Source organism: Aythya marila (assembly GCF_965140915.1).
Source record: "Aythya marila genome assembly, chromosome: 2".
In the NCBI taxonomy this organism is placed as follows: domain Eukaryota; kingdom Metazoa; phylum Chordata; class Aves; order Anseriformes; family Anatidae; genus Aythya; species Aythya marila.
In genome coordinates this window covers 87,355,771-87,378,509 of record NC_139043.1, presented here as the reverse complement: position 1 = coordinate 87,378,509, position 22,739 = coordinate 87,355,771, and the positions used below count along the sequence as shown (strand labels likewise).

Here is a 22,739-nt window from a genome sequence, read left to right as displayed (position 1 = left end):
ATCCGCAGACTTGTGTAGTCTACATGTTTCAATGCATGTGAAAGTATTTGCTGCTGTAGAGTGACTTCCTTGAGTGGAAATAATATTCCAGCTAGTAATGAGATTTTGCAAAAGAAGGAAATCACAGCTATCTTAGTAATTTAACATTTCAAATTTGTTTATGGATAGTTTCCTGTCTGACACATTTAGCTGAACAAGTTAAAGTGTTTAAAGAAGATTAGAATGACATTAATTTTTAACTGCCCTTGACCATGACATTTCACAAAGGGTGTGTTCAATAAAAACAGACGGAAAAATGAGCTTGCCCCTTCACCTTGTAGTGGCTTTCTTGTGTCAACTGATTTAGCTTTCTGTCGCCAATCAACTGAGCATTCAAGGACATCCTTGACTTTTGTCTTCTTCATTTTATGAATAAAAAAAGCACAAGAGCGTAGCAATTTCTGTAAAATCCAGTAATGCTGACCTTTTTATCTGTTATTAATACTGAGCTGTCTTTGCAGCCAGAGATTCAGTTTTGGTAATGACTACTAAATTTCATTACAAAATCCTGTTTAATACCAGAATGGTATAATGTGAGAAATTTAATTTGAAATTAAAAAGCATAAAAGTGGGCAAAATTATACAATATTTTGTGGCATCTAATTAAAATGATAATGGTAAGGGTATTTTCAGAAGAGCAATACAGTTTGCACGCTAATTATAAGCCTGACTTCCCAATTTAACACAGAGACTGAACACTTCCAGCAGAAAAGCAGCTCAGAATCTGAAGCCATGAGTATGGTGGGGGAGCAGCCATCACATGAGCCAAACTCACTCATGTGAGTTAGCTGGTGCTGCATTTTGGCAGCAGCTTGGGAATCTCCCCATGTAAATGTGCTGTATGAGACTGACATGTCCAAGGTAGAGCAAGACCTTGGGTCCCAGTCAGTCCAAATGTCAGATGATCAATCTTGTTATCACAGTTTCATTTCTTATCTTCGTATGGTTTATTTCAAAATCTCCCTTTACTTTTACGTTTATCCTATTCATTTGTGAGATCCAGGTCTAGGAAATCAAGATGTACAGTACTGAAATGACCAAGCCAGAGAAGCTTCTTGCCAGTTTTTGAAATGTAGTCATTTCTATGCATTTTATCAAAATGGCAAGTTTTTCAAAGAATATGCTCTCTCAAGCTGTTTCCATGTGCCAGTTTTTTTAGTATCCATGTGTATGTTGCTTTTACAATATGTTGTTGCATTGCATGGCATCCTAGAAGGCACTTTAAATATCCCACCACTCAAATGCATTCTGCAACATAAAGACATGTTTTTGAGAAACATCAGACTTCTGTCTTTGAATGCCACTACAACATACTCATGGATTAGAAACTCAGTTTTTAATCAACAGTAATGGAGTACTACCCAATAAAGAAGCAAGCTAGGAGTTCATTGCTGAATAGACAGTTTAATACAGTGTAACTGACAGTGGTCAGCCTCATGAATTGCTCATAAGCTCTGTTTCTTTGAGAGCTCCCAGAATTTCCCTTTGTCAGTATATGCCTAATGTCAGTGAAAAGCCTAATAATGTATGACCTGTCCAGGGAATATTAGACATATGAGTAAATGTTGTTTAAGACACATTAACGTTCAGTTGGGACTTCTTGTGGTTTCTGGTGCTAGGCATGTTGAAGCATCTGTTACCCTGTGAAAATGCAGAATCAGCTGGATAGAGTAGCTTTTATATCATCAAGTTTAGTGGACAGATTTATGTCTCTGTTCTGCAGCTGAAAGATTTATCTCTCTGATTTTCCTAGAACAGCTCCTCTCAGATCAAAATATTTTCTTCTCAACTGCTTTAAATTATGTACAAAATCATAGCAGAAATATTTTTAAAAACTCTTAAACCATAAATCTTACTAGCATACCAACCTACCACTTGTCTTTTGTACAATGCTGCAAAACCTTCAGTTCAGTTACAGTTATATCAAGAGTTTAAAAGTGGTTAATAAATGTGTCTTTTTATTTCCAGAGCTTATTGTGAAATGGCTCTTAATTATTTCAAGATCTCTTACAGTTCTGTGAGAGGGGACAAGAATTGGGATGGTCCCACACATAGTTTGGGGTGATACTGTTGTTTGTTTAGTTAAAAGTTAACTCTGAAATTTTCTGTGGGTCATCTTTAAACAATCCTGTAATTCAAAAGGCATTCTGACCCCACACAGTATCATCATCAGCAGGTGTATTGAAATCTGGCTTTCTTAAGTGTGTCTAGTCTGTATTGGATGACAGAAATCAGTTTGTAGTTAGGGCATGCCTGTGATTGAATCCATGTGTGTTCTTTTTCCAATCCTCTTAATTTGCTTCTAAAAATATTTTTTACAAATAATCACTCACTGTTTCCCTGAACATGTTTTACATACAAATTAGACAGAAGTTACAAAAATAAGAGCATTCTGAAAAATAATAAAAGATCCTGACATGTTGCATAAAAAAAAAAAAAAAAGAGAGAGAAAAAGGAGCAAGAGAGTATAAGCTTACTTCACACAATTTATATAATTTACTATAAAATATTTGATTCATATATGCTAAGCCATCATGGGACATCCTTTAAAAACAGTCCTTAATCCTGTTGCTGATAGAATAAGCGTATCATCTGTAGCTGCAACGTTTGACCAGAAAGAAAATAGCTTTAAGGGTGATTTTGATAAAAAGCAAACTCTGGAAAATTGTTAGGTTTTCAAGTTTCCATTTTTCCTGGTCTATGGTAAAAATGATAACAGTGAGAGTGAAAGGAAAAATCTGTTGCTCTAAGACAAACGTTTTTTTCATTTTTATGAAAATACTACGAAAAGTAGTTTGGATTTTGAAAGACAAGCTATGCACTTTTTTTAACACTTCAATCACATATTGACTAGATCCACTGGTGGAGGAGGGCTTCTGTTAGAACAGTTTATATTTGTCTATCAATTGACAAAGCTTTCTCCAGTAGGTGTAGACACCAACTACAATACAGATACCCACAGTTGTTCCAAGTAACTGTAGGTGCTGTTTGCTTTTAATGCACAAATCCAAGAGGGTCTTTCCATGGCAATTTTTAGGTTATTCTTCCCTCCTTGTGTCCTTAGTTGTGCTTCTCAGCTGGGATCACCCAGCTTTTTTCCAAGCTCTTTCTCAGCCCTGCAGAAAGTACATGTGTCTCTTCTGTCTCCTATTCGCCCCAGGTCTATGTGTCCCAACACAGCAATTGTTGAAGATGATGAAATCTCCCTCAGCTATTCAATAAATGGACAAAGCATGTTGCTTGAAAGGCATAGAAAAGGTTCATAGAAAGCTTCAAGTTGGTCTTCACCATCTAGTATAGCAGTTTCCTGATATTTTCCCCTCAAGTCCACAAAATCCAGCTGGGCTTTTAACACTAGCTTAAGCATTTTTACCTGCTGGTATCACCATTTTGAAATACCTTGGTAGTTGCTTCGTACTTTACTGGGCAAGATAAGACTATAGGACTTACAACATTACTGTATTCTGTTGTTTAACAAAGATGCACTATGTGCACTTTTCAAGGATGCATTAAGGTCAAAGGAGGTGATTCTCCCCCTCTATTCTGCTCTCATGAGTGCCCCCCGGAGCACTGCATTGAGCTCTGGGACCCCCAGCACAAGAAGGACATGGATGTTCTAGAATGAGTCCAAAAGATGAAGATGATCAGTCTAAAAGAAGGCCACAAACATGATCAGAGGACTGGAGCACCTCTCACATGAAGACAGGCTGAGGGAGTTGGGGTTGTTCAGCCTGGAGACGAGAAGGCCCCTGGGAGACCTTACAGCGGCCTGACAGTGCCTAAAGGGGGCCTGCAGGAAAGCTGGGGAGGGACTCTGTGTCAGGGAAGATAGTGACAGGACAAGGGGGAATGGCTTTAAACTAAAAGAGGAGAGATTTAGATCAAATATTCAGAAGAAATTCTTCACCCAGAGGGTGGTGAGGCACTGGCATAGGTTGCCCAGAGAAGCTGTGGATGCCCCATCCCTGGAGGTGTTCAAGGCCAGGCTGGATGGGGCTTTGGGCAACCTGGTCTGTTGGGACGTGTCCCTGCCCATGGCAGGGGGTTGGAACTGGGTGGTCTTCCAAGGTCTCTTCCAACCCAAACCATTCTATGGTTCAATGATTTTTCATGAATACATACTCATTGCAATCTAACCCAAAGAAAATACTGGATTCTTACACATGAAAAAAAATATCAGTTTAGAATCACCGAGTCATAGAATATCCTGAGTTGGAAGACACCCACAAGGATCATCAAGTCCAGCTCCTGGCTCCACACAGGACCACCCAAAAATCAAACCATATGCCTGAGAGTGTTTTTCAAACACTTCTTGTACTCTGGCAGGCTTGGTGCCATGAACACATCCACTGTTTACACATCCACTGGTACTGTATCCACAAGCCTTTTGCAAGATGTAAAGTAGTGAGATGACTATCAAATGCTACTGATTCGTATTTTCAAGCACTGGCTTTGTAGGGTGCCCTTCCTCACAGTTTTGGCACATAGCCTCCCTATGAATTTGTTATTTTGGCATTGAATATTATATATTCTGAAATTTTATTTTAAGCCCTCAAATTTTAATAAAGGTTTTGAGCTTTCAGAGAGGTACACCACATTCAGCATATTCCTCAAATATTTTGTCTGCAATATTGAAAGTATATTTCAAACAGTATGTGAGCCATGATGTGAATTTAATGGAAAATGTGTGTGTTTTTTGTTTGTTTGTTTGTTTGTTTTTGCATCATATTTGGTATGATCAATATGGGAATAGAAATTGCTGTATTTCTCTGATTTAGGTCCTTTTGGACCACTTTATTCATCTCTAGCTCAGTTGATGTTATTAGTTATAGTCAGAGAACAGTCACTAACATCTTTAAAAGTTATGTATTTGTTGCATAACTGGTAGCTCACCTAATAATGCCATCTAACTCTAGATAGGTAAAGCACACGTGCTAAGAATAGGAAATACTCTGTTACTCTCAGAGGGGGCATCCTGTAACAAAGTTTGGATGGGAAATTACTTCAGATAGTGTTGTTAAGGCTTGATTTCTGTATAAAAGAAGCAACGAGTCATAACAAATTATTTTCAAGTTCTATTGTTTTGGTATATACAATTGCAAGAAGGAAACAATGTTCTTTGTGTTTACTTTTTTTTTTTTTTCTATTTATGTTTAGCCTCATTGGTTTACCGAGGTTGGCTTTAAAGAACTACTTTTACAATTTTTACAACCTGTTCTTGAACTAGACACTTCTTACATACATGGTAGTATGTCTAACTTTAAGCAAGCTTTTCATCTTCTTTATGGGTTTTGTGAAGTATGCTGCACTTAGCTGACAGTATGATAAAAGCTTTTTTTTGTGTGTGTGTATTTGACCAAACTTTCATTATTGCAGTTGTGTTCTAGCTATTTTCTATCCTTTTCTTTAGAAGTAGCACTTTGTTTATCCATACATCTATGTAATGTTCTTAGAAGGTTCAACTAAATAAGAAGCATATAGCTCATTTATGTTGGCTTCTGTAAAGGATTCTTTCTTCTTTCTAAAGCTGAGATTTATCTTTGAGGAATTTGTATGGCAAAATAATATCCTTCACTCACCTGGTACTCAGTGAAGGTTGACTAGTGATCTCTGTCATTTCAAGTGGAAAAGCACATTTCTTTCTGCCTTGATTCTCAAGATTTCCTAGGCTTGTAATTTAAATCACCAGCCCATCCATTTTTGTCCCTAAATAAAATGACCTTTCTGCCTGGAGAGACAGGAGTGAATTTGGAAACTACAAAATGCTATTAAATAGCTGCTGAAGTCATAGCTTATGCTTGTGAAGTGCTGGGGAAGTTAATGCCTGTCTACCAGATGGTTCTTCATAGCTACTGAATTTTGGAGAGAGTATGGTCAGATTTAAATTTTTAGTCCCAACTTTGATTGATAATTTTCTCTTTGTAAGGTAGTATCCCGAGGAATCAAGATACAGTGTTAAATGCTTACATGTCTTTAGTTATTCTAAAAGGCAGCACAGAAGAATGTGATTTTTTTTCTAACTGCTTATTTGCCAATTACCCCAAACAGGCATGGAGCAGAATGCAGAATTAGGTAGCTGTCATCTGTGTAATTCCTCATCTGCAAAACCAAAGCCTGATGAGTCTGTTTCACTGAACAGAGTTTCCCATCCATATTCAGCTGAGTATTGGGCCTTCTGGTTCTATAAGTATTAAAAGTCACCATCCCTGGAAGTCTTTAAAAGACGTTTAGACGTAGAGTTTAGGGGTACGGTTTAGTGGGGATTGTTAGCGTTAGGTAGAGGTTGGACTCGATGATCTTGAGGTCTCTTCCAACCTAGAAATTCTGTGATTCTGTGATTCTGTGAAAAATAATATTAAATCTGACTTCGGTTAACTGTAATCTGTTTCTAACAAGTGGCAGACAGTATCTTCATCAGGAGATGTGCCCTATCTTAATAGAGAGCAAAATTATTAATTTGGGGAAAAGTTTTTCAAATAAGATCTAAAATTTTGCTGTCTATTTCTGAATGTTTGGCCTGGTGCTCTTTCCTGGAGGGGAGGCTATTTTTTTCAAATTCCATGAAGTTTTGGCCAACATTCTTTGCCATTAACTCTAGCCAGGTTTATCTAGACTGGCCTCACTGGCTTTAGTCGTGCACTCTATCCAATGGATATTTAATGTGAAAAAGAAAAACAAAACATGGTAGCAGGTACCAAAACCAGGACAGCTTTTCCTTTCCCACCCTCTGCCCCCTGCACGTGACAAAATCTGTTTGGTAGGAAGCTGCGGCTCATCCTGGTTAACGTGCTCTATTTCCAGTTCTGTTACTACCAAGTTTTGCTGTGTGCAGGACGCTAAGAACGGATGGAGAGCATCTGAATGTCATGTGGTGTAGTGGTTAGAGCATTGTCCTGGAAGGTGGGAACTGAATGTCCATGTTTTATAAACTTAAGCCCTTCCTGAGGGCTTTTAAAAAAGGAAGGCTAAGTGAGGGAGGCTCTATTCAGGTCCTGTTCTCTGGAAAAATCATTTATCCTAAGAGTTTTCACTCAGTCTATGAAAAGACTTATACAAATGAATGCCTTTCCTGTGAACTCTGATAATAGCTTTGAGCAGTGTGAAGCTACTATTTATTTAATGAAATCTCCCACAACAAATGCATTTTAGGGGATCATTAGCCCTTTGGATTAAAGGGGAGATGATGATGATTATTACTATTATTTAGACCTTTGTAATATTAGAAAACCACTGGGCAATTCTGTATATTAGATATCTTCAGCTATGTGGAGTATCAGGATGGACAGAGCAGAGAAGCAATGTGAGGGAAGACTGAGGAATGCCAACAGCATTCTATGTGTGGGCAGCTTCCATTACCCTCTGCCTCAGCTGCGCTTGGTGCTGTCTGGCATTGCCAGTACCTTTCAAATACAAAAATTCAACAGATTTTCCTACTTATTTTTTTTTAATTATTCTTCCGGTGAAAGGAAATAGAGCTAAGTTCCAATAATCAACAGAAGATATTACTCAATGCAGTGAAACCCAAGTCGCTTGCAATAAAATTTTCCATATTTTAAAAAGCAGTATAAACAGTAATGAAGTTTTGGCTGGCCAACCAGTGTGTCGCAATTATTGGAAGCAGAGGTGTTACAGATCTTCAGAAGTATGTCTAAGTCCAGTAGACATAAATAGAGTGTGTTGTGATCTCGTATCATCATACAAGCAGACCTTCAATTTTGGTTAGTCTCTCAAAAGTCCTGAAATATCAGTTTGAGAGAAGAATGAAAGAAATTAGAGTATTTATTACCTACATGTACAGATTGGAGTTTTTAACTGTGCAATGGGTTAAGCCTAACATTGCAGGTAGTGTCAAACTGTGTGTTGCTAACCAATTCCCTTCTACCAAAACCATCAAATGAAGCATACTGGTGGTCCTGCTGTGACGTATTTCTGAGGTTCTTGCTCTATTCCTTCCGAGTGCATTGCTACAGCTCTTCTGGGCTGCCTTTTCAACCTCCTCACTATAAATACGTATTATAAATATTTTGGTGATGCTGTGTGCTAAAGAAATTAGCAAGGAGCATATGACAATCACTTTTTTTTTTGTTGTTGGTAACTTAAGAAAAACACACACACACACACACATCCTTTACTGTGCATATTTTTCAATTTTCCTAGATTTCACAAGGAGCATCCCTAAACGATTTACAGAAAAAGAAGAGGCGTGCGCCTCTTCCACCAACTCTGTCTGCTCCACCCACTCCTGCCATGCCAAATAGGACAGAAGAGGTGGAAGACAAGAGGAAGAGCACAATGGGTGAGAGATGCTGTTTTCTCCTGTATAATTCCATGCATGTGCTTTCAACACTCACTGTTCAAAGTTTCTTTAATTCTGTTATGCAGTGAGTTGGGAAGTGTTGTAACTTGGCTGGGGGGGAGAATGCATTTACATTGCAGAATGAAAGTCTGGAAATAAGTGTTTCTATATTACCTCATTTTAATGGCACCATTCAGAGGACCAGAAAACAGTAAAATGTAGATGACACTTGTCAGATGATTTGAATGTATTGTATAAGTTAGGTATTCAAAAGCAGTAGCTATTCTGTGCCTCTAAGGTCATGGTCATTTTGCTAGTAAAAAGTGAAGAGAGAGACAAGGCAATACTGAATACCATACTGAAGCCATGGGGTCTACTAGAACTGAGGTACAATTAAGCTAGTTCATATTCTCCTCATGTTCCTAAAGCCTGAAGACATTTTCTTTTCCTGTAGGCCTCCAAAAGTTTGACATCAAGTCAGTTGATGGTCAGTGAAGTTTTTATTTTGAATTTGTTCCTAAATTAATCTCTCCCGAGTCTTTAGCTAGAAGAAGAGAACTGGTTCTCTTAAAGGAATTCCATACATAGCTGGTGAAAATGAGGGAACTGTAGTCTTCAGCAGTATGTGATACACCTTTACTCTCACGCAGGAAAATGTTCTCCCAAACCTCTGTCATGATCTGACTGCTAGCTCGTTCAGGTTGGTGGGAGCTTTGTCCAAGTGAGGACCCCAAGATTATGCTTTTAGCAAACAACGTGATTTTGTGATGGGTAAAGATATGAGATAATAACCCCACATATTGAAACGTTTTTTTCAGTACATTAAGAGAAGCATTCAAGTGCTGTAATGCACTCAGTGCACTTCAGTTCATGTCTTTGACCTCATGTTCCATAAAGTGCCTAAGACATACAGATATGACATCCTGTCATACATAATTGCTTACATTATGAAAGCCTCACAGTTTAGAAAGAAACCTCTTGGCTTTGTTCCAATATTTATTTACAGTAAATGCTTCACATTTAATGTCTCAGCATTTATGTAGCAGCAGGAGTCCATTATCTTGTGACATGCTCGACTCCATTGACATCTCTTATTTAAACCCTCCAAGGGGAATGTTATCACTGTGCCATATAATACAAGGTTTTTCAGCAAATTGGCTTACTTTTAACTATTGCTGATGCCACAGCCTGAAACTCCTCATGTCTTGCCCTGTTGCAAGTCACTTATTGATGACATTTGGTGCTTCAACTTTTTGTAAGTGTTAATTTTATTTTGTATCAGTGCTCATAACGTTACAGCTGAAATAAAGCAGAGCATAACCACTTCTAGTCCATTCAGTGCTGTGTACATAAGTGCTAGCTGGCCAGACTCTGTTACATAGGGTTCTGTAGTATCGTTTACTTTAATGGAGCCTTATTAATTTACACCAACAAAGAACTCATCCCACAGTAGCCCGATCCCCAGTGCTTTTCATTTTCTGCTGCTTTCTTGAATGAATACATTCATTAACAAGAAAAAAATGTTACAGTGAGGGAAGGTTGGTAAAACAGCCTCTCTTTGAGGCCCTTGCAAGAAAATGATGAGAAAGCACAGATGGCTCTGAAAGCAGGAGAGAAAAGCTGTGAAAAAAGCAAGACAGTAGTGAGGGGGGAAAAGTGCTGCAAGAAACAGGCAGCCTCATGATGAAAAAAGGATTAAAACTACCTGTATATCTCCCAAGTTAGCCACATGAATCCAAGCAAAAGACCAATCAAAAATATCCTTGAACTGGCGAATGGGGCACATTCAATACTGAACCACTTACTCTGACCCCAAAGCATTGTGCCCAATTTCCTCAAAGCAGTTAAAAAAAGTCTGCACATTTGCCAGCATTTAATTCTCTTCAATCTCTACAAACTAGTGACTCCTAAGTAACAAATCAGAATGGCTTAATCTTTTTTTTCCTGCCTCTTGGCGCTATTCCCCTTCTCAGCAGCACCAGAGCATGAGCCTAGGAGCGATGGCACAGACCAGAGGTCCATCTCAGCCAGCATCCATCTTCAGCTGTGACCAGTAGCAGATGCCTAGGGCAGGGCATGAGAGCAAAACAAGCAGGCAGTCCTGCTTCCTCAGCTGACTTGCAGCCTCCAAGGACTTGCTGAGCTGCAATAGCTCTAGGTCTGTACACCACAAACTGGCAGCAGCTTTTCAACATTGCAAATGATTGATGCAGCGTAGTCCAACGGTGCACGTATTTATGCAGATATTGTACATAGCATTGAAATGAGCCTCCAGCAAGTTATGAGCATTTCCTTTGGTAGCTTAAAACAGTTTTATAAAAAATGACTTAATCAGCTGTTTCCCCGCAATGTCAAAATAATACAAAAACTACTCACAAAAAGAAAAACCTGTCAACATACCTACTTAAAAATATTGATCTTAGGCATTCTCCTTTTTCTCTTACAGAGAGGGGAAATGGTCACATAATGTATCCTAGAGGTCAACAAATTCATGCAGTTTGGCACTTACGGAAAATAAAACAGTTTTCTCTTGTTTTTATGTTCTTACATACCTTTTTTTCACTTTTCTTTTTTGAATTTTCATCCTTCCTTATATTTGGCAAAACACCAGTGAAGATTTCAGCTGTTAGCTGTGATGTACACGTATGTGCTTAGCCTATTTCTGGTCCCATTGTTGTTGATTTAAGAGAGACCAGGCTTTTCCTTCTCCCTTAATTATTTGGGGCTAAATAAGACTAGAATTAGATCCAGAAAGACTTCGGTTGTGGGTAAGGGAAAATCATTGTGTGTTTTAAAAATAACAGCAAACGTAGCAATCGTTGTCTTGACGCTGAAGTAACTAGTCGATTGATCCCCCCTGTAGGTGATGGACGGCAGGTGCCACAAAAGCCTCCTAGAGGCACCACTCGGGGTCCACCCGAGTTAGTGATCCCCCCACCCCCACCTTACCCTCCTCCTGACAGAGACAGTATGGATCCAGCAGTCTGTTACAGAGAAGCAGATGTTACAGCACCAACAAAGCTGGTACCTAAACGTATGTTTCAAAATATATATGTATATGCATCTCATCTCTGTTGATGGTTATTCTCAGGGGTAGCCTTTCCAGACTTTCCTTTCTGCTCTTTGGATATACGTGTCTGTTTTTTTCCCTTTTTTTCCAGCCTGTTGTCTTTCGAAATGCCCAATGCAGTGTAACTAATTGATGTAAAGTAAATTAAGGACTTGTTTGGAGACAGGTTTGCTGGAGATACCTGGCCATTCTCTGGAAGCATTTAAAAGCGACCATCAAAACGTGACTTCACCCAGCTGAAAGCAGAAATTCGTTGCCTTGTATTAATTCTCCATCTTTGATTTTCTGTACTAACATTTTTTCTCTCTTCAGAGACAAATTCCTTTGAGAGTCAATAGGTCTATCAGTCTAGGTTGAAAACTCCAGGGTGTCTCCCTTCAGGAAAATGAAGCCATTTACAGAAGCTGTATATTGTTAAAGGCCTTCCTGTCCTAATGGATACATCTTCCTTGACATCTCTGGATAATCCTTTGTGTGCTCTTCCCCTCAGGGCATAACTGTTATCTGACAAAAAAATGCAATAGTTTCCACATCCATGTGTATTTGTGAAAAGCATGTTTTCATGCTTTTTCACGCTTATCCATTGACTGTCTTTAAGTCTTTGTACATGATCCAAGTCTTTGATCATGTAGTGTATTCTCTGCGGGCTTGACCTGCATACCCATGGAGATCCTGTAAAGGCAACAGAGCTCTGCACATTATGGCATCTCATGGACACACTTCTTTGAAGGTTAGGAGTCTGTCTCCTAACCGTGGAATAGAGAAATGCCTCCATTAGCTGCTAATTTGACAAAGATATTTTTCCAGGACATTTTCTTTACCAAAATTATTCTTCGGGTAGCAGTTAAACTGATACATTAACATCAGTGGTTTTTCTGCTCAGTGCCAACTAAATCTAAAGTATTATTTTTCAAATCTGTGCTAAGCAAATACAGGTTGATGAGCTTTATAGTGGGGAGAGAAAAAAAAAAAGGGAGATCCATACTAACAGAAAACTTGAATCTTATTGAGGATTAAACCTAATTCATTTCTTTACTACCATATGCACAGAAACCATATCATACTTGAAATCTTTTTTTTTTTTTTTACTAGATACCATCAGGTTGCCTACAATGTTTTCTTTATTAAAAGTCTGTTGTGGCCTTCTTTGCATTAATATTTCTGCTTCATTTGAGTTTCTACCACTCCAATATTTTGCAACACTTTCCTGATCTACCTTGGTGATCAAATACACTTTAATCAATGCAGCTCTGATGTTATCCGCCCGATCACTTGCTCTTAAACAAACACAATATCCCAGCCAAAATGATTTGATTAAGCTTGTACATGGAAACATAAGATGAGTTTTTATTATCCTCAGTTTACTAAGAGCAAAGCAGTACTGCTTACTGGATATTTATTTTAGACTTAAAGCATCAGTGTTGAAGAGGGACAAGTTTAGCTTCATAATTATGCTGCGCGCTACCTAGATATAGTCATGTATAGATTTACAGAAGAGAAACGTGTATAGATGTACCCATGAGAGAAGGCAGCACACATGACGGATGCTAATTATATTGCTTAATGCCATTCTGAAAGGTGCTTAGATACCGTAGCGACTGAGTGGTATAGGAACGGAGTTTTGCAATGATGGTTTTTATTGCCTGAGAATGCCTCAAGCAGTGCAAATAGGACTTTGGCGGTAGATTCAAAGGACAACAAAGTTCTCAGTCTTCCTGACTCTAACCTCAGTAAGTGTTTTCTCATAGAACAAGGTGGGAAGGCGGATAAGCTACTGATGCCAGATATTGATGAAAGGCATATTTGTTCTGAAATCACTCTCAAAACAGCTTTCTTTGATGATGATTGTGGTCTCCTTTTGCTGAGTGGGTGACTGTCAGCAGCAGTTTGACAAGATGCGATTCCCGTTCAGAAATTATAATTCTGCGATTGTGTGGAGTTTAAATTCTTGCTCCTTATGATCTGCTATGGTTTGTGAGGCACTGTGCCCCACCCCTTGTTCCTTCCCAGCAAACACACAGTCGTCCCATTGTGCTCTGAGAAACCCATGGTGAGGAATTTTCATTTCATAGGGGATGGTGGTAACCGCTCTTCACAGGGTTTTCCAAACTTAGGTAGAGCGTAAGTCATTCATGAATAGAGCTTTTAGTAAGATACTTGGGTTTTTCTGGCTCTAGTGGTAAGAGTCTCTCCCACAAACAAGAGTGCAATTGTTCTTCCTGGTTTTTGCTCTTCAATCTTTTTATTCTCATTACATGGGTTTTCCTGTTAATTTTTGGTGTGGTTGAACCTTAGATGCATGTTGTATGCATGTCGGAACTTATATGTTTATGGGATCCTTTCTCCTTCCTTATCTTACTAATCAGATTGTTCATGGCCTGTGATTTTAAGATTGAGTGTGCCTTGGTAATACAGAAATGGAGGTTAACACCTCTCTTGCATGGCTTTGGTTATTGGCATTTAGCTCCTGAAGTTCTCAATAAACAACTCAATAGCAAGCTCTGTACTACTCATATCAGGTAAAGAATCCATATATTGAAAGATTGCTGTACCTAGAGGTACAACTAAAACGTATTGCTTTGGAGTGTTTCCAAGTAGATCAGATAATCAGGCAGTACAGTTTGGGTCGGAAATGACCTTTAAAGACCATCTAACCCAACACCCCTGCCATGGGGGTCATTAGAATAAATTCAGTACTCCTGTGAACCTCTTTGATTAGCCATTTTTATTTGGCTGTTATGAACTGTCATATAGAAATCCAGTAAGAAATTAAGAAGGTTAAAAAACAAAAGACACTTCACCTTCACTCTTACACAGAATAAGGTGATAATGAACTTCTGTCTTTAAAAATGAGATTGTTATTTGAATTTGTCTTTTTTAAAATAATCGATCTTCTTCTGACTTGGTCAGAAATATTCTTCTTCTGACTTAGTCAGAAAGTTTGAAAGGGATGAAGTAGGGATGAAGTGATGAAGTGATTAGTAGAAGAAGTATTTCCCAATTATCTTATATGAACAACATGCATGCTACTAGTTGATGGGTAATAACAAGTTCATTTTAAGAAACAGAGAAGAAAGGAGCCTTGTCCCCGTGTTTAATTTTTAACGTTTTCTGTGATATTGTTGATATACTGATGGGTAATATAAGCCACTTGACAAAAGCTGTGACAGTTTCACAAGCAATTTAGCCATATTTCTTCAGTCACCTTAGATATTTAGTTTTTCACAGTGATTAGGGATAGTTTCTAAGGGTTGGACTTTGTTAACTTTAAGCAAAAACAGATAGAGAAACTCCTAGAGAGAAAATGACTTTTTTACATGTGCTTCAAAATTAATAGAGAACTGTGGACTGCTCAGTAGGTAACTTTGCTGGCCTATTATAATGCAGTACTGCAAAAGGAGTCTTTCAGTTTTCCCAGCCTTTTCTTTTTTAAAGATGGGCTTTAAGGCAAGAAAATCTGTAAGGGTGACTTAGGAGGCTTATACCACCATCACTCTTTTCCAGCCTCATCTGAGAATAAAGAACGAAGCTGAATCTCCAACACCATCTATTTTGTACCTTCTAGAGAATTAAAATTCAGTCCAAGTTAAGCAGAGTTCATAGACATGCTGCCTATCAGTTTTGTGCTGTTGGGATCAAGTTAGCTTATACATAAACCCAGGGAGTTAGTCTCAGAGCATCTGTGGGATTTTGAATTTCTGTATGTCTGCACCTAACTTCACCTCCTTTGGGCATCTGATTCTTGAAGGTTGCTGAGCATGCTAGCCATTCTATTGTCTTACGTACACAATATTTATAATTTTATCATTTTACTCTTTTTCCCCCAACAGTTTATTGTTGTGCATCATTCCCTTCATACACCAAGCGCGTCTGACAGACCCTGCCTCTTCCTATGACCTTCATACCTCTGAACCTCCTGTTGCCTCTGCTACCCTGATTCTTCTGTTGCCTTTCTTCTTTCCCTGCTGGAAAAGAACCTTTTTTCTTTATGACTGAAATTTCAGCTTCCTTTCTTTTCGAACTTGCACATTCTCTTTTAATTACTATTGATTATTTTTGGCTGTTGTTCCTACTCATTTGTGAGATGTATGCTCTGGAACTGAATGCTGTGTTATATAAATCTATGTATCAGCCTCAGAAAGATTATCCGTACATTTGTCTATTCTTTTTCAAAAGATTGTCTTTATTTTGAGCCATGGTTTGATTTGATTTGTTGTTTCAAATAGTGTGTGTATGGGGGAGGGGAGAGTGGTTTACTTTCAATACCATCTAAACATTTCATGAAAACTTTCTAAAAACATTTTTCTTTCCTCTATTAGCGTAGGTATAACATTTTACATTCTCAAATTTATCCTATTTTTCCTACATAGTGTATGTTCTGTTCCCTTGGAACAAAAGTAGAACCGGGCATGGCCTAGGCAAGTTGAAGTACAAGATTCTTTCTATATCTTGGCTATCAGTCAAGGTGCCAAGAAAAAAAAAAAAAAAGAAAGATCTGTCAGATTAAAAGGGGCCTAAAAGGGATACTAAGAATCAGTACCAAATGCACTGATTCATAGACTTTACTTCTGCTTTCATCCTGATGCTTAGTATGATTAATTTTATCTTGATGTTGGAGACATCCTATGGAAATCAAGGTGTGTGTTCTATTTCTGTAACAAAAGATGCAAACACCGTTTGCTCAAGATAAATCTCGTTCCACAACTCCCCTTTTTACAGCTGTAATAGGAATACTCAGTATGTTATAATTATATCAGTTATAGGACTGTACTTAACGAAAACTTCTTTTCACTGAAGAAAGTTCTTCGTGTGAACAGCCCATAAGGCATGTATTTTTAATCATTCTGAATTATAAACATAGGTTTTATGAGCTGCAATGGTGCACACACCCAGAACTATTCTGACCTCACATGTACCGTGATTTAAGACATTTATGTTACTTAAATTAGTGAGTTGCAATACATAACTATAATTTAAATGATGAAAAATTATTGTTTTACCCTCAAGCAAACAATCATGTTCATCTTGAATCCTTTCCAGGTAGGCAAAATGGAGAATAAGAAAACAAAGCATTCTTACAGATAATATGAAACATGACTAAAAAGGGTTCTGATGGTTTTTAATACAAATATGACATGTAGTTAATAAGTTCTAAGTGATGCCTCAGAAAGTATACTTAATACCCTAAGGTATTCTAATAAAAGTGGAGTAGAATTGAACTCTCGATGCTGCCAGGTACTTTGTAATAGCTTCTTAAGACAGGACAATGGTTTAATTGTAAGTCTTCTCTCTTAAAATAAATAAATAAATAAAATAAAACAAAGAAACAACTAGTAGATATTCACAACGTGAAGATTAAGAAGCTAATTTACCCCTTCTCATTACTCTATTTACAACCTATTTGTAACTCCACAGAGTTACATGCCCCATGGAGTTAAGACTAGTATAAAAATGGAATAATGAAGTGGTGAAATAAAGGGGTTTATATTGAGCACAGTGTAGAAGTACAGTGTATTGTAAAAGCAGTATTGTGTACTGACACCAGTTTCACTTACTGAAAGCTCAAGTTTTCAAGTAAATTACATTTTTGATGAAAAAATTTTGTTGCCATGAAAGAATATAATTCTGACCCTCTCCATATATCTGACAGTTTGCTGTGAGAAGCTGTTTCCATGTGGTCTGCTGAAACTTGAAAAAGCTCTAGGTGAAAACTAAAAAAATTCATGACTCATCCTTAATATACTTGCTTTTTGTATTAAAATGCAACATTTGCCTTTAAAAAAAAAGTTTGTGGAAATTGATATTGTCTGTCAAATTTCTATGTAAAATATTTTAATGACCCATTTTATCTAGCTAGCTTGTCTTCCTGATTTTTTTAAAAAGAAAATCCATGCTTTTGCTAGCTCGTATCCTTTGTTTCTTAAAATTTCTAAATGCCAGGTACATGTATATAGTAGTGAACAACGCTTAAAAAATAAAAAGTACTGTATCTTTACAAGAAATCATTTTAATTATAAGAAATTATTCTTATGCTCTATCATTAGCATGTTTAAAACCTCCCATTAGTATATACAGTGTGGGAAAGAACTTCCAGTGACACTCATTAAATCCAAATCTATTCAATGGAATTGCATAGATATGCCATTTCACAACTGTAAATTCATTAATAATGTGTGTACAAGGGGGTAGACTGTTCAAGCAAAGCGTGACCATGGGAATGTGAACTTGATGGATGTTGGTTCACGAGCACCATCTCAGCACCGAGGTGCACTCGGGGAATCCCCACTTGCTCTGGGCTTTGACCCAGTGTTCCTGAAGAGAACGCTCCTGGAAGAGATGAGGGTGTTTCTGTCATTTTCAGTGGCAGGAAGAAATACTAGTTTAGGTCAGTTTGATGGAACATGAAGTTAACAGTGATATAAAAGCATGTTGACTGTTTACTCCTTTCATTTTATTTGTAGAGACAATAGAAATTTGCTGAGAATGACTGATTGATAATTATTAGAATTATAGCATCATTCAGGTTGGAAAAGACCTCTAAGATCATCTAGTCCAACCTTTAACCTAGTGCTAAACTACTATGCTATGCTTCACCAAAATGGTCTTACCAGAGTTAGTAAGAAAATGCATTTAAGTTATTCAGCATTTGTCTGCACTACCAAACAGAAATGCTGAAATACTCTCCTTCAGAGTAGGATACCTCAGGTGAAAAAGAAAAAAAAAAATCCTAACCATTGGGAAATGCCTCAGGAGGGTAAGTAAATGCAGAGATAGTATAAATCAAGACAGTTTCCAGTATTATGACTCCAATGGCATTGACACCGAGTGCCTTTAGGAAATAAGGACAGATATGTAATTTATGATTAGTCCCATTCTGATGCATGGTAAATATCCTTAAACAGATTAAGCTTCATGATGCACAGATTTTACTGACTGCCCCTCTAAAACTTTTTTTTTTTTAATGTTGACCACCAGAGGGAGCTGACGTTGTCGCATATCTGCAATAGGTAGCAAGTAAGGATAATGCTAAAAGTGAATTTTAAGCTATAGGTGTCATATTTATGCAAAGGCTTTAAGTCTTTAACAAAGTCATAAAATTAAACCTAGTTTACCGAGTTGTTCTGTTCATCAACTAAAACGAAAAACAAATTTCTTTTCTACGATTTTTAATCAGTTTCATCACAAATAGGAAAACAAAGATAAATAATATTTGCATGTGATGCTAGTGTGATGGCATCTTCCAAACATAAGCTCAAATTTTTACTTGAGGTGTTCTTGCAAAGGGTGTTGGCATATTATGTTGCCTATTATATTGTATAGATATTGCCTGTGTATCTAGTCTAGCTATGCCCAAGGTGTGGAAATTAGTGCACATAGCTGCTGTATGTGCTTAAGAACAAGTGCATAGGAATACGTCATGTTTAGTGTTGATATAGAAGGATGTGTTCTGCTAGAAATGTTTATCAGCATGACTTGTAGCATTTTAAAAGTGTGTGCAGATTATTTTAGTATCCATCCTCTTTCACTGACAAGTGACTTAGTTATCAGCAATTCAGTCATTCGGAGATGAAGACTGAAGTTTTGAAGACTCTCCAAACACCCTTAAATGTTTTTTCTCCATATAATGCTGTCTTTTTTTTCTTTATTTCTTTTTCTTTTTTTTTTTTATGATTGATCTTCGAGGGTTTAAATGAATGCAGACTTTCTCACTGAGCAGCTGGAATTTTTTTCTTTTTCAGTGACAGGGCTGCAAAATACTAAGCTTTGAATTCATTCCATTTTTATCTTTAGAAAATGTGCTACTGGTCCAGAACTGAAACTGATTCTGGGCAGGTAAAGTGTGGAAAGAATATTTAGAATATTCCAAATATATGAGAGAATAATCTAAATATATGGATGATAGGAGGAAATATTTCTCTTTTTATTTGTTTTTAATTGTAATTATTTGAAGCTGGCCATGGGGTCCAGAGTGCTCAAATAAGTGTCAGGGGACAGTGATTAATACATACCACACCATTTTGACTGGGTGATGTAAATTACAAAGGCCTAGGATGCATTTATTTATTAGATATGGCCATGCAACCTATCATATGCCCATCACCTGCCCCTTTATTATGCATATGTAAAGTCAGCTGTGTGGGCATGATTCTCATATTATTTTTATTCTTTACGTTTACAGCCACGTTAAGCCCTCCTTATGGTTCCATCCCAGTATGAAGTGCCCCAGTGTGAGAGTCGTGCTCTGTGTGTGTGTATAAGACAGCAGTTCTGTCTCCCTAACTTGGCTTCCCGTCACTACCATGACTCTCAATATATATTTAGTTCATGCAGCAGGCACCATTTAACTTTCCATACTAAAATACATGTTATTTTAGAAGACAGAATGTAACTTATTCCATCCCTCCAAAATTACAGCCATGTTGTTTTCTAATGTCATTGCAAAACTATGAACTCCCCCCTCAAGGACAGTGAAACAAGCTTGCTGCCACTGTTTACACTTCTTTTTCACATTATCTCATGTATAGTGTGTAGATAGGCTTCCAAATAGCACCTGCATGGCCACAGAAATCCACTGCTGAAATACGTAAGTTGACACAGTTTATTCCTTGCTTATCCAGAAGAACTTATGCCTAATGAATTCCACTTTCATTTTGTTTGCTGAGGTGGAGAAGGGGGAAGGTGGTCTTCTATTTGTCTGCATTATGATTTGCTTTATTACGAGTTTCTTGCATGTTCTTCTGTGATGGTGTGACTTCAGGTGGCCAGTGGCTGTTGAAAGGGTACAGCCCAGTAGCAAAAGGGAGCTACTCTAGAACATAATAAGGTACTGACTAGGCAGTAACTGCAGCATCCTTTATATCCTTTATATCCCTTGAATGTTTCTTGAACATGAGAGATTTTTTTTTTCCTGTTCAGTTCTAATAAGCAAATCCTAAATTTGGGTCACCAAATCTGTTAATTTTTCTCATGCCTTGAGAAAGCTCTGAAGGAGATGCATTCCTGTGTAAAGGTAACACCAGCTGGAAGGATTGAATTTGTATTCCCTTACATGTCCGTTCTACTCAGCTGCCCACCACAGTATTGGAAATAATACTTGTGACTTTGCAGACTTCAAGCCAGAAGTAAGCCCTAGCCTAATTCCTTTGAATATAACAAAATATTTTCTGCTTACATTAAGTAAGGGGTTGGACTCCAGTGAATCAAATAGTCTTTCTAATCTCATTTCCTGATATTTAGCTCTTTGACTGTTTATTTACCTACTTCATAAAGTGTGGAATAAAACTTAGCTTCCCATTTCCCACCCTGACTAAATATAAAGACATTTCTCTTCTAATTCCCTTGCAGCCCAGTTCTGCAGTCCAAGTGGTCTGTGGATAAACTGTGAATGTTTATTCTAAGTGAAACCAAATTCCCTGTTTTCTTCTTCCTTAGTCAGAATAAGAGAAGTTTAACTCTGCGAGTCTTACCTTTAATAACTGGGTAGCATCTTAAATGTACTCTGTGGGATTTGTAGAAACCGTCACACCCATACCAGCAGACTTGCGCTTTATCACTAACGAGCTGAACTAAACATCTGTGTCCAGCCAGCCAGATGCACGTGGTGTGACTGTGTGTGTCTCGGAAATTCAATCCTGGGTACGAATTTGAAGTTAGGCTTGATTTACACATAATGGGCCAAATCAAACAGGGATGTTGGTGTTGGAAATGGCATGGAAATTTGTAGTGCAAGATCCTACCAATTCAAGTGCAGTCATTGCACAGAGAGCTACAGAAAGCAAAGTGTTGAAATTTTTTGTGTTCTCTGTTCCAGGTAGGTGATAGTACCATACCAAACTGCTTGTCCATCCTTAGAGATGCTCATACTCAGCTTTTCCTATTACCACTTCTAAGCCAGTAAACACTCACTAAAATGACTGCCTGCTTTCTTTTAAGAAATTGAGAATTCTGGCCATGCACATTCACTTCTGGGTTTTAGGGCCTGAGGGAGCAAAAGGCTGAGAGCAGAGACAGAGCCTCTTTTGTCAGCTCCTTTTGTGGATTCCATAATTGGTTCCTGGCATGGATAAAAGAATTACTTTCCAACCTACTGTACCATAAGCAAAGGTGGGGTGTAATGGAGGACAAAGACCTAAACCAAAAGAAGACAGAGGAAAGAATGAGAAAGGACCATTATGGCTGGCAAATATTTTTATAAGAGTATTGTGATTAAAAGATGAAAGTGAAGTTGCTAAAAATATATGGTAGCCTCTCATAAACAGTGGTAGGGGAATATCTACTTACTTGTTAGAGTAAACAACCAACCTATTTTTACTTCAAACATATAATAAAAATTATTATTGATACCTGATTTTAAAAACATACAGGTTAGCAGTTTTTTGTTTTCTCTCTGATTGTTTCTTTCCTCTGTTTTTTCACTTGATGAGGTTAAAGAAGGGAAGAATATTTTGTTAACTTTGTAAAAGCATGAAAATAATGAAGAACCATTTCCAACATTTTTTTCTCAACTAAGTAAAAAAACTGCAGCGATCTCTATTTATAAGATGTTTCTATATGTGAAACAGTACAGACTTGATATAAGAATTCAAGAATTCTTATTCTATGAGAATTATAAAGAATTATATAAGAAATGCAGGGAAATAAAATAAATAAACAAATTACTAGCAAAACTTCAGAGTTCAGTGTAAGAATTTTCTGTACTTGACTTATGCTTATAAGAGAAAGGAGCATTTTGGAAGCTATGTAGACTTTTATACTTAGCCTCTACGGAGAAAGCCTAACAGTGGCCTTCTGGGGGCTGTAGAAGGGCCAGCCTGAATCAATTTCTGGTATTACTGTGAGTAGAACTAAATATTTTGGGACGATTGAAAGAATACATTAGTATTTTAGTTTTATTCTGAAAAACTTTTTGTGTACTTGCAGTCTCCAGATATGCTAAATCAATGGTCAGGAATGGCATGATTCTCTTCTACCAGGTAACACTTACCCTGCTTTCTCCTCAAAGAGAGAAAAGATTTCTTTTTTTTTCCCAAAAGTAACTTTATTACAATTAAACACAATGCAAATGGACATTTTATTGATAATTTATGATTTTAAAGTACTTTTTTACTTCTAAAATACTTTCCTGCTTTCCTTCAGAAGGTGAGAACATTGTGCTGGTTAACTGACCAGTCCGTTAAAGAAACTTATAGGTTTAAGTGTCCAAGTTTTCCAAATGAAAACATTTGGTCAAAAGAAAAAAAGAAAAGAAAAGAAAAGAAAAGAGTGCATATACTGCAATTTGCTTGTTTGCTCCACTCCCTTGTGGACATGCCCAGCTTCCTTTGTACCTGGCAG

The 22,739-nt window shown here is 37.5% G+C and overlaps 1 protein-coding gene across 8 annotated transcripts in view; it reads left to right on the top strand.

Annotated features, from left to right (window-relative positions):
* The window catches only part of COBL (cordon-bleu WH2 repeat protein), a 154,263-nt gene that overhangs the window by 94,988 nt on the left and 36,536 nt on the right, over positions 1 to 22,739 (top strand). For 6 of the 8 annotated variants that reach the window (XM_082753198.1, XM_082753195.1, XM_082753194.1 and 3 more), the window contains 2 exons: positions 8,197 to 8,335; positions 11,199 to 11,369. In XM_082753198.1, coding sequence (XP_082609324.1) covers positions 8,197 to 8,335; positions 11,199 to 11,369 — 310 coding nt within the window. The remainder of the gene's footprint in view (positions 1 to 8,196; positions 8,336 to 11,198; positions 11,370 to 22,739) is intronic. The other 2 variants (XM_082753200.1, XM_082753199.1) reach the window with 1 other exon arrangement.